At 40.8% G+C, this 12910-nt stretch overlaps 2 protein-coding genes across 9 annotated transcripts in view; one reads left to right on the forward strand and one right to left on the reverse strand.

The window, feature by feature from the left end:
• bcorl1 (BCL6 corepressor-like 1) overlaps positions 1–5842 on the forward strand; it is a 301883-nt gene extending 296041 nt beyond the window's left edge. For all 8 annotated transcript variants that reach the window (XM_041195890.1, XM_041195882.1, XM_041195881.1 and 5 more), the window contains one exon: positions 5303–5842. The gene's annotated coding sequence lies outside the window, so the exon portion shown is untranslated. The remainder of the gene's footprint in view (positions 1–5302) is intronic.
• Positions 2074–3212, reverse strand: LOC121282260 (mid1-interacting protein 1-B-like). The gene is made up of 2 exons (XM_041195891.1): positions 3067–3212; positions 2074–2826 (listed from the first exon to the last, which is right to left on the reverse strand). The coding sequence occupies exon 2, from the start codon at positions 2800–2802 to the stop codon at positions 2374–2376; it is 429 nt and encodes a 142-aa protein (XP_041051825.1). The 5' UTR covers positions 2803–2826; positions 3067–3212; the 3' UTR covers positions 2074–2373.
• Positions 5843–12910: the final 7068 nt, after the last annotated feature.

Below are 12910 nucleotides of genomic sequence, written 5' to 3' on the forward strand. Positions count from 1 at the left end.
ACGTTTCCCACAGGAAGGACACGTAAAATAGGGCGGGTGCGTGCCCTGCCACTTTCCTGCCCATTCCTGAGCGTTCCCCCATAATACAGGGGATGGGCAGGCACCAAAACTGGCAGCCCACCCACTATATTTAAATGAATAATCAAGGATCAATTAGGCTTGTTGTCAAGCCAATTGATCCTGAGAATACGCTGCCCATGCCATAAAACATTTGACATTGGCAGTGGGTGGGAGTGGGCAGCCCAATTTTTTTCACTTAGCCTGTTTAAAGTACAGTATGGAAGTGGAGGGTCGCTCTTCGGGGGCTGCCCTTTTCGGATTGTGGGGCAGCACCCCTTTCCTTCCTTCACACTCCTTCCCTCAAATCCACCCCACCCCTCCCCTCTCCCTAACTTGCCCAAGAGCCCGGAATTACCTGCTCTGGGGATCCATAGGCTTTGGCGGTATTCTTGGTCTTCTTGAGTCCTGGAAGAGGCCATTGACACCCTTCTGGGACTGATTGAGCTACTGGCCAATCGGAGCCGGAAAGTGGGTAGGAAAGTGAGGAGTAAAGCCCAAGATTAGCCATGATCATATTGAATGGTGGGTCAGGCTTGAGGGGCCATATGGTCTACTTCTGCCTTTATTTCTTCTTATAGTGGAACTCGATCTTCTTTGTGCTAATTCTGCCCCAGTTACACTGCATGGCAGGCTCAGCAAAACAGGAACTGGCTGTGCATGACTTTGAGGTATACGTTTACTATAAAATCAATTGCGAAGTTCCCTCCTTTGTGTCAGGAGGAAACCTGCCCAGATCATATTGATGGGTACAGGAAGGCTGAGTGGCCAGCCTTCCAGCAACCAGAATAATACCAAAACCCAGTAAGCCAGTGGTTAGCAGGGCTGACACAATCATTGATCTTTAGAACAAGGAACAAAACTGCATTAAATGTATTTCCTTGAGCTGGTGCCAAACCGCATATCTTGATAGTGTAACTATTAACTCTTGATAGTATGTACTGGCATGTCCATATACACTTACAGATTCACATATATTCTTGGCACCCTGCTACATTGCTCTGAATGGCCAGAAGGTTAGTTTTTTAAAATTCATTTATGGGATGTGGGTGTCGCTGGTTAGGCCAGTATTTATTGCCCACCCCTAATTGCCCTTGAAAGTGGTGGTGAGCTGCCTTCTTGAACCAATGCAGCCCCTGTGGTGTAAGTACACCCACAGTGCTGTTAGGAAGGGAGTTCCAGAATTTTGACCTAGCGACAGTGAATGAACATGAGCTCAAAATTGTGCTGGTTCAGGTTTCTGCTAAAGTTAATTTCCACAATTATAAAAGCAAAATCCTAAATGAACCAGCATAACTGGGCAGAGTAATGGAATGTTAATTGTTTCATTTTTTCATTACCAAATCTGGGCATGAAAAAGTGGAAACTCATAGCCCAGCTTTTTATGCAAGTTTACTTCAGGTCACTCTTGGGTTCTATGTTCAATATGTTTTTTGCAGTTCACAAATGCAAGCCACACTGAACAGAAATTTTCCAAAAGATGGGTGATGAATCTTCACTGCAGAGAAGGGTCAAAATTTCAACTCATGACCCTATTTAACCTTGCTTCTGCCAATCAATGGAAAATTATCTGGACAGTTTCCAATCCAAATAGAAATTGCAATGGGGAAAATAACTGGAGGATAGTGACTTATTAGATTGCAAGATACGATTGCATCATGTGTTAGTAATACACAAAAATTGCTCTATTGCAAAGAATACTATCTCTAAAGGGGATATTTAGCAAACCCTTTTATCTCTTAAAATAAAAATAAAATCCTGTTCTGTCAAAAAAAATCAATTGTACAAGGTGTGCCCTCAAATCTGGGCTCACCCAAAGTAATTTTGATGTGAAAACTCTTCACAGGCTAGGTGGGTGATAGGGAAAACAGTATTGATGCACCATCATAAAATATGTTGGGCGATTAACATTGATTGTGTTTCAAATCTCAGCTGATTCTCCTCTAGAAACATGTGGTAGGTGAGTTAATTTGTCACCATGAACACAGGGCAGCAATGCATTGTTTTATTTCTCTTTCATTTGTTCTCCTGCCAAAACATTCACTTTAGAATTAATTCATTTTTACAGAAAAAGCAGCATTCATTAAAAAACATGAGATCTAAAGGACAAAACTGAAACCTGCATTTTGAAAGAGGAAAGTCAATCACCTGCCATTCGAAAAACAATGTGTCTTCTCAGCCAAGACCGAGTTTCTAAACTGTAAACTCTTGAGAGGAATTATATACTAAAATATAAACTGATCCAGATTAGAGACAACCAGGACTGCAATTTTCAGTTTGATACCATCCTATCGAAACCTGGTAAAGTCTCGGTTTTCATCTCCCCAAGTCATTAATACCCAGTTCTCTTGTATACCGGTTGGTTAGATGATTAGCTTGCAGTGTAAGCTTGGAGAGGACATTGTAAAGTCCATTTACATGGTGGTGGAATAGTCTTTGAAGGTCTCCAGAATCAGTATCTTCCTCTCTGGCTTTTCTGGACTCTAGATCGGATTTTATTTGTTCATTGGGAATACCCCACTCAATATCATTTCTGATGGACTTCAGGAGCAAGTAGTTTTCGTACATGTCCCTTTGTTTGGAGACATTGCTTTCGCTGTGATTGTCCTCTTCTTCCACTGGGAGATCCAACAGTAAACTTGGCACCATGATAGTTTCACCCATGACGGTAACTGCTGTGATAAATCTGTTTAGAGCATTGAACAGGGAAGATCGGTTGTTCTTGAAATCTGTAATCTGCATCATTTTACACAACTAGCAACAGTGAAGCTAAAATGAGGAGAAACAAACCAGAGGTCACTGAAAAAGTGTGGGAAATAAATGCAAGTGTGCAAATATGCAAAGAGGTTCTCTGCAAACCATACTTTGGTAAGGGATCAGAGAAATGATTATTTAGAATTGCAAGAAAAGCAATCAAACAATGACTGAGCTAAAAGAGTAGGATTTTAATTATTAACAAAATCATTCTGTAATCATAAAATTTTAAATATAAATAGAAAATTCACAAACCTGATCTTCAATGCATTAAATCTACCAGCAGTATGTCACAGAAACTCACTACAGCAAAACCACAAGGAAAATAGTTTTAGCTTGCATAAAGTCATTTAAGTCCAGCTCCGGAAGACTTTCCTTCCCTGTAGGCTTTGCTGCACTGTCAGTACTTTTCCAGTGCAATAGATTCAGTACATTGTATCCTTGGACACTCCCTTGATTTGTAAGCTGTGTTTATTGGTCTCAAAGATGACTGACACCTTCACTAGTTAACCTATAGCCCAACAGGAACCATGAATACAGAACTTATATTTCTAAAAACCTATCAGCACCAGATGGGAGGAGTAGGGGGTTATTAAATAAATTTCACCCATTCTCAATTGTATGCCAATTTGCATTGACTGTAATCTGGCTGGGATAGAACACCACTGTAACCAATCAGAAGCGTAATTCTAATGAGTATTTTAGACAAGATGAAACTCATATTTAAGAGAAAAGTCTGGATCTAAATACAAATACTGTGTCAAAAATAAAAACAGCCTCTTGTGGATACACAGAGTCTCTTAGGAAGTCGCTCAGGATCGAGGATGACGCCTTCACTCCGATTCGATTCATTCTAAAATGGCTGCAAAGTCCAATGCGCAATCTGCAGACTCTGCCATATACAGGGTAGCTGGTGCTTTAAGGGTTGGATAAATGGGTTGTTTGGAGGATTGTGCACTCCCTTTGTGGCCTTGACTTTATCTTTGCACTTTCCCGACAAAATCTCTCGATGTGCTTGCTGCCTTCCTGAATGAACCTTCTCCATTTTGGTCAGTCACAAGTCAGGGTCTCCCATGTGTCATTGGCTATGTTAGACATCCTCAGGGATGCCTAAATACATCCCTAAAGGATTTTTGCTGTCCTCCTGGGAGACTCCTACCACTACTATGTTCTGAGTAAACCAGTTGCTTTGGGAGTCTGGTCACACATACGAACGACATGCCCCAGCCAGTGGAGCTGGTTTTGAGTGATTAGTGCCTCGGTGCTGAGTATGTTGGCTTGGGAGAGGATGCTGCTGTTGGACCGCCTTTGTTGCCACCTGATCTGGAGGATCTTGCGAAGGCATCACTGGTGGTACTTCTCCAGTGCTTTGAGTGCCTACTTTAGGTCTTCCAAATCTCCGAAGTACATAGGAGTGCAAGGATCGCTGCTGCCCAATAAATCATGACCTTGGACTTGTGTTTGAGATTCTGATCCCCAAATATTCTTTTTCTCAGTCAGCCGAAGGCTGAGCTGGCACATTGGAAGCGATGGTGAATTTTGTCATTCATGTCTGCTGTCGTCAAGAGGAGGCTCCCAAGATATGGAAAATGGTGTACATTTTCCAGGATCTCAAAGATAAGTGGAGGTGTTTTGCTTTGGGAGCTAGTTGGAATAGCACTTTAGTTTTCTGGGTGTTTAGTAAAAAGGCTAATTTTCTCCTGTGCTTTGGAGGAGGAGTCAATGATGCTGTACTTAGTAAAGTATACAGGACAGTATAAAACATTCTATTTTTAGAAGACTTTATAACATCATTTAACAATATCCTGGTACAGTGCCAATTTTATCAAATCTTCCAGTTCAGAATTTCCTTGTGTGACCTTTTGTCAAGTGAACATTTTCTCAGTATTTGAATAAAACAATACATTGTACTGTCTTAAACTCATGAAAAGAAAGGACCTCCATTTAGATGTACCTTTCATGACTTTAGGACAGCCAAAGTGCAGACAATGAAGCACTAAAATGTAGTCATTGTTGTGATGTAGCAAAACACAGCAGTTAATTTGTGCAACCAATGTCCCACAAACAGTAATTAGATAAATATTAAGAATTTTATTAAGTAATGTTGTTTGAGGGATAAATATTGGCCAGGGAACCCAGAGAACACCCCTGCTGTTTTTGCAAATAATGCTATGAGATCTTTTACATCCACAAGTCTTCGATTTAATGTTTCATCTTCTAGTGTCAAACAAAATTGTGTGCTCCAGTCTGTGTAGCAGGGATTGAACCCATATACTTGAGATTTATGGATGAAGTACTACCAATAAGCCTTAGGCTGACAACAAAAATCTCATTCTACAATTGTCAATGAGAGCACAGCCTTTCATAATGTGTCCACTTATTTATTTTTAATGTTACATTTGACCATTTCCTCACCACACAGGCCTAATGGTGTTATGACCACTGGACGTTATAAGATGGTTATGTTTTAAACTGTCTCCTTTACTTCAAGGTAAAAGGGAATAGTTGGAATTGGGGTATTGACCTCCCCATGGGATCTGCCTGGAGATAAACCCATGTGACCTGCTTATTATGAAGACAGAAACTCCAACTGAACGTTATTAAAACCTGGACACAAAGAAAGAAGCAGTCAGCCTTACTGCTGCCCAGACTCAGGGACTCTCAGAGTCAGTCAAACTGAGAGTTTTGGGGAAGAAGACCTAGAACAGGTGCTGCTATGCCAGGCAGAAGAAAAGGATTGCTTTTGGGTTAAGCACCAAGCAGAGGGCTGGTAAAGATGGAACCCACATTCAAGGAAATGAGGATTGTGAAGCGTTAAAGAGCACGGAATCACCAAAAGGAACCTTGCAATGGGAAATCCATTTGATTACCCTTGAAAGGCTGAGTGAAGGGGTCTTTGTTAAGAAAGAACACTGAGAAGAGATCCTGTTAGAATCGGGAGGAGCTATGGACTTTAAATTCAAGACTATGTGTCTATGGAGAGTGCAATGTAATCTACAAACTGGCTTGGGCTTTTCAGTTGTGTTAAGAAGTTAATGGGAAATACCATTTTTGTAGTTTAGTACACTAGTTGCCTTCAAGTAATGTTCAGTCTATGTTGACTCTAGTTTGTTTTGTCACAGTAAAAGTCTTAAAATGTGAAATCTTGTTGTGCAATCCTTGAGTTAGTCACTGGGAAATTCATATCTCTTTTCAAAGGTTATTGGTCTCTACGGGGATCATGACACACACAATGATCATCTCCAAAAGAGAAAGGCAAACTATTTCACCATCATATTCAATGGTACAACCATCTCAGAAGCCCCCACCATCAACATCCTAGGAATTACCATTGACCAGTAACTCAACTGGACCAGCTACATAAATGCCCTGGCCCCTAGAGAAGGTCAAAGGTGGGATATTCTGTGGCTTGTTACTAACTTCCTGACTCCAAAATTTACTCCATAACCCACAAGGCACAAGTCAGGAATGTGATGGAATGCATTTCATTGGACGGTTGTTATTGAAACAATGCTCAAGAAGCTTGATACCATTCACAAGACTGCAGGCCAATTGATCATCACCTCCTTCAACATCAGCATACTGTGACTGCAGTGTGTGCTATCTATAAGATGCACTGCAGCCACTCACTGAGGCTTCTTCAACAGCACCTCCCACAACAGCAGCCTCCAGGGCCTAGGATGGTAAGGGCAGCAGGTGCATGGGTGCCCCACTTCCAAGCCACATACGATCCAGGCTTGGACAAAAATTCCCATGCCTCCAATGTTGTTGGGTTCACATTTTGGAACTCCCTACCCAGTAACATCTGTTGAACCCCATTCGTAATAGGGGTTGGGAATTGCAAATATACAAAGGCGTACTCTTCACCTGTTGTCTGACATGGCTCAAGAAGGTGGCACACCACCATCTACTCAGAGCAAACAGAGGTAAGCAATAAATGTCAGCCTTGTCAGTGATGCTGAGATGGCAAGAATGAATTTTTAAGTAGGATAAGGAGGAGAGCAGAAGTTGGTGTGCATTGGAATAATGGTTGTTGGAAGGCTTTGTATAGGAGAGGATTTGAGTCGCAGAGTTGTGGATCAGCTAAAGTTTATAGAGGATTTGCAACAATCTTACTGAAGAAATGCTGCTTTTAAAGATATATCTAGTTAACAGTTGGTTAAACATTCAGCGTTCCTAACAGAAAATGCTCAGTGAGGTAGTGAAGGTGATTAAAGCATTTGATAGGTATATAGTTAGAAATTAATTCCATTGGTAGTGGAGCACAACCTTAAAATCAGAGGTAGACCAAACTGAGATTGATGATTTTTATTAGACAAGAGTACTAAAGGATATGGATCCAAGATGGATCAATGGAGCTGAGGTCAGCCATGATCTAATTGAATGACCGACAGGCTTAAGGGGCTGAATGACCTATTCCTGTCCCTATCAAAAATTTTCAGGTAAAGTAAAATCGAACTCATCAGGAAACTGAGTTCTATTAAAATAGACATCGGGATGGATTTTGCAGCAGTAGAAACAGCATTCATCGTTAATAATGTGTAAATCAGACAGCAACTTCCAGCAATCGCATATGCACAGTTAAATTTATAATTAGGAAGTTTCTAGTTGAGCTGCCATGCTGCCTCAAAAACTGTGATTACAGCATCTTGCCGAGTGATTCATCATTGAGATAGACAGAACAATGTGAAGCTGCTGTATTTACCTGATGTATGCACACCAGAAAAACTTAGGACTTGTCCATTCCAGTGCAAGTACATTTTTCACAGCATGTTCAGTCGGGCTGCCAAATCACCATACTGATACTGAAAATTAACACTGGTATAAAATTTTATCTCTTAAGATTTTAATTATTGTTGGAGAATTAAGAAAACAAAAAAAAACAATTTTTACAATGTTTTCTTTGTCTCTAATCTCTCGATCCATTCTTTTCCATTTCCTTTATTTTACTTTTTGTACCTGATTTGACATTCAATTAGATGTTCAAACTGACTTCTAGGCACAGACACTGCACTGCTCATTAGCAATTCTTCAATCTGATTGGTTAAGTGTTCATGTAGGCCTTAAGTGCCCTGTGGATGATTGCTGGACCTGTAGTAGTCCATGGACAAGTGTAAGTAATAACCGGCCCAATAAAAAAAATCATTTTAAAGCATTGACCAAGATCAGTGTTTTCATCCAGTTCATCTAACCCTCATTTCCTGAGACAATTTACCAATAAGGTAACTCCTCCCCCATTCCACTCCTGTGGCCAGAGTCACTTGTTTAAATACAATGAGAACTGTGGGCACTTGCTTATATTCCTTTGAAAATTAAAAAAAATCTTTCTTCCTTTATCCTTGAATCTAACCTATTAATTACAAGCAATAGGAATTTCTTTTGGGATTTAGAAATCCAAATTGAAAGCTGCAACCTCACTGATTTATGATTAGGCTTCAATCCCTACTGCGCTACACTTACTAAGCGGTTGAGTTTCGGTCATAGGAATTACATAGTTTATTACACAAGTTAACAACTTTTCAATCCTCTAAGCAATTATTAAAATTTTAAAATTCAATACTGAACCATCATGCAGATTTGATTCCTCCAATATTCTCTTCACCTACCTGCTGAATTCCAACCTTTACTACAGCTAATTCATTGACAACTTCTCCAATCGCATCCTATCTTTTATGAAGTCACAATCACACATTACTTTTTATTTTGCTGACTTTCACAGTGTCTCTGTCCCTCAATAAATTGAATTCAACCCCGTGGTTTACAAGCCTATATAGTCCCCCTCCATTCCCTCCTTGTCACTATTGTCAGTTACCTGGGTCCTACACTCAGGAACACTCTGTCCAAACACATGGTTTTGCTATTTCTTGCAAAAATCACCTCAGATTTTGACCTGTCCTTCTGTGTTCCTTTCTCCTTCAAAGTATGTTGGGATCTTTACTCCATTAATGAAATTATATCAATGCAAGCCATCGTACATAGTTCATCCTTTGCATAAGCCAGTGGCACTTCCCATTTTCCAAAGATTTTGAAAAATATCAGCATCAGAATTTTGTGTTACTTTTATACCTTTAAACCCCATCAGGTGAAATACAGGACTTCAAAACTGGCTAATTAATCTAATTTTGTAATAATTGTAACCATTGGCAACTTGCTTATAAAAAGTAGCAATGATCACGTAACATTTTAGTAGAGAAGCCTAATTTTTTAGCCTTGAAAGAAGGTAACAGAAAGGATCTCCAACATCTAAAGACTTGATTTTAATCTGATCCATCTGGTTAAAGCAAGGGTGGCGGTGGTTGTGTCAGAAGCCCAATTTTCATCTCAGAGTTAAATCAGGATAAGGAGCAAATTGGGCATTCGTCCTGAACATATTCCCTTCTTGCTGAGCGGGCTAAGTTAAAATTAACAGCAAAAGTGAGGTTCGGAACATGGCTACTACTACAAATTAAAACATGATTTAGGATAAGGATTAGGACAAGTTGAAATAATATTGGGTGTTATGTGCAGAGGCTTCAGAAAATAAAGAGCAAATTTTGTGACAATGGAAAATAATATTTTCAATACGTTTGAAGTTCACAAATTGCAACTTTCAAAAACACATGCAGTATTACACTGCTGCACAATTCTGACCCATTTAAGAGATATTAAATGAATCATGACCTCTTATTACCAGCTTAACACTTCTGCACCTTTAAGAATGACAGTACAAAGATGAAATGGACATGTTATTAGTATAGTGTAGAATGGTAGGGCATTGTGAGGTTAGGGCTGAGCAGGGTAAGATTTATTTGAACAGACACATACTGGGACCCATAGGAGACACTTTTCTGTTCCTTTCCATCCCTCTCTTAAGCACAAGAAAAAAACTTCATACAGATGGTGCTAAAGTCCTGAGAAGTTTACAGGACAGTGAGCCACCATTTGGCTGGTTGTGTCTGTGGTGGCTTTTTTTGTTACAGCAATCCAAAACTGATCACCCAGCCCAATCTCTCCTCATTGCCCTGCATCTTCTTCGGTCTCAAATGTTTATTCCATTTCCCTTAAAAGCAATGGTTCATGTCTCAATTTTTAATGAGAAAGCATTCTGTACTCAATAACATGGATAAAAAAATTCTCCAAACATTTCTTCTCATACTGTGAGGAATTTAAAATAATGAACCCTTGTCCCTGACTCCCCAGCGTGAGAGAATAATCTTTTCCCATTCATTGTCAAAAGCCTTCATTCTAAATGCCTGCTTTAAGACTCTTAGAACATTTGTCATAGTGGAAATAGTTCCATTGTTTCGACATCACTGGGGAAATAACTTAATGAGCAAAACCTTGGCCGGAAAGATAATGGTGCGTTAACGATGCACACTGTTCTTAAAGTGCAAACTGGCCAGCAAAGTCAGCAGATTAAGCGATACACAGAGTTGCAAATTTCCAGAAATTGTGGCTGAGTTTATGTCACTCCTTTGTATGCTTTGCCTCAATATGCCTCCCCATTATTTTTGAGAACTTGCTGGATGTGCACATTCAATGCTCCGCAGAACATTAAGGTCGGTAGTTAAAACTTAAGTACACTGTTAACAATGTAATAATTGTTATTGCAATGCCAGTCAATCTCGGGCCCAGAAAGGGAACAATTTAAATTGTTGTCTTTTCTAGCAAATGTTGGAGGCTGACCCAGACTGCTTGCAACCTTGATGTCATATTTGACCCTGAGCTAAACTTCTGACCGCATACCTATGCAGTCACTATGATTGCCTATCACCACCTCCATAATATGGCTCTACTGCATCCTACCTCAGTTCAATTGCTGCTGAAACCTTCATCTATACCTTTGTTACTTCTACACTTGACTATTCCAATGCATAGCTGATCAGCCTCCTACTTTCTACTCTGCATAAATTTGATGTCACCTAAAAACATGTTGACCATGTCTAGTTCACCCATCACCTGTGCCCATTGACCCACATTGCCTCCCAGTTAAGCAATGCCTCAATTTTAAAATTCTCTCATTTTCAAATCACACCATGGCCTCACTCTTGAATTTCCTCCATCCCAAAACTTCATATCTGCACTGTAATTCTGGCCTTTTGAGCATCCCCAATTTAAACTTGCTCCACCATTTGTAGCTATGTCTTAATTGGTCAAGGTTATAAGGTGTGTCAGCTATGGTTCAGCTGGTAGCACTGGAAACCCCTTAACCTGTTGAGATTATATTGGCACACCAATCATTCAGCTCCTTTTTGAATACTAGGGTGAGTGCAGATTTACTACATGTGACAGCAACTTGTTCCTCACTTCAAAGATACCAAACATCTGACCTACTTCTCTGCTTATTAGATCCCTGGGTTCTCCCTAACCTACGGAGCTCAAATAATCTACTAAATGTAAACTATGCAATAGCAGCAGCATTTAGTGTGTGATGGTAGTTTACTGGTAATGTCACTGGACTATTAATCCAGAGGGTTAGGCTAATACAATGGGGACATGCGTTCAAACCCCACCATGGCAGCTAGTCCCAGTGACCATGAAACTATCATCAATTGTTGTAAAAACCCACCTGGTTCTCTAATGCCCTTTAGGGAAGGAAATCTGCTGTTTTACCTGGTCTGGCCTACATCTGACTCCAGACCCACAACAATGCAGTTGGCTCATAACTGCCCTCTAAATGGCCTAGCAAGTCACTCAGTTCAAGGGCAACAAATGCTGACTTTGCCAGTGATGCCCGTGTCCCATGAGAGAATAAATAATTCATTGTCATCGAAAAGCTTGCACTGGAACTGGGTTGGAAATTCAAAAGAGTGTAGTGCCCTCTGCAGGGCATCTGGGACCTGCATGGAAAAGGCAAGGAACTGTGTTCAACCCACCAGATTGAGGGAGAGAAATTAAAATTGCCAATTACAACTTTAAGGAATTAAAATGCACAATCGTAATAGTTAATTCAGCAGAGAGGCTGATTTGCAGCAGTAATTAAGTGGTCATGCAGTTAAAAAAGGTACTTACTAGAGTAGACAAGGCTTAGATCCCACGTACTGCACAAATGCAGCAATTTCATAAAAACAAGAAAACTGCGGATGCTGGAAACCCAAAACAAAAACAGAAATACCTGAAAAAACTCAGCAGGTCTGGCAGCGTCGGCAGAGAAGAGCAAAGTTGATGCTTCGAGTCTTCATGACCCTTCAACAGAACTAAGTAGAAATAGGAAACGGGTGAAATATAAGCTGGTTTAAGGGGTGGGGGTGGGGAGGGTGGAGGCAGTGGTTGTAGGGACAAGCAAGCAGTGATAGGAGGAGATAACCAAAAGACGTCACAGACAAAAGAACAAAGAGGTGTTGAAGGTGGTGATATCTAAAAGAATGTGCTAATTAAGAGTGGAGAGCAGGAAAAGCAAGGTAGCTCCAGTGGGGGTGGGGTGAAATAAGCGATGGGTGGAATACATTTAAAAATAATGGAAATAGGTGGGAAAAGAAAAATCTATATAAATTATTGGAATAAACAAAAGGGAGGGGGAAGAAACAGAAAGGGGGTGGGGATGGAGGAGGGAGTTCATGATCTAAAGTTGTTGAACTCAATATTCAGTCCAGAAGGTTAAAGTGCCTAGTCAGAAGATGAGGTGCTGTTCCTCCAGTTTGCGTTGAGCTTCACTAGAACAATGCAGCAAGCCAAGGACAGACATGTGGGCAAGAGAGCAGGGTGGCGTGTTAAAATGGAAAACGACAGGGAGGTCTGGGTAATGCTTGTGGACAGACCGAAGGTGTTCTGCAAAGTGGTCACCCAGTCTGCGTTTGGTCTCTCCAATGTAGAGGAAACTGCATTGGGAGCAACGAATGCAGTAGACTAAGTTGGGGGAAATGCAAGTAAAATGCTACTTCACTTGAAAGGAGTGTTTGGGTCCTTGGACGGTGAGGAGAGAGGAAGTGAAGGGGCAGGTGTTGCATATTTTGCGTTTGCATGGGGAGGTGCTGTAGGTGGGGGTTGAGGAGTAGGGGGTGATGGAGAAGTGGACCAGGGTGTCACGGAGGGAACGATCGCTACGGAATGCCGCCGGGGGGATGAAGGGAAGATGTGTTTGGTGGTGGCATCATGCTGGAGTTGGCGGAAATGGCGGAGG

The sequence above is a fragment of the Carcharodon carcharias genome, chromosome 9 (genome assembly GCF_017639515.1).
Source record: "Carcharodon carcharias isolate sCarCar2 chromosome 9, sCarCar2.pri, whole genome shotgun sequence".
In the NCBI taxonomy this organism is placed as follows: domain Eukaryota; kingdom Metazoa; phylum Chordata; class Chondrichthyes; order Lamniformes; family Lamnidae; genus Carcharodon; species Carcharodon carcharias.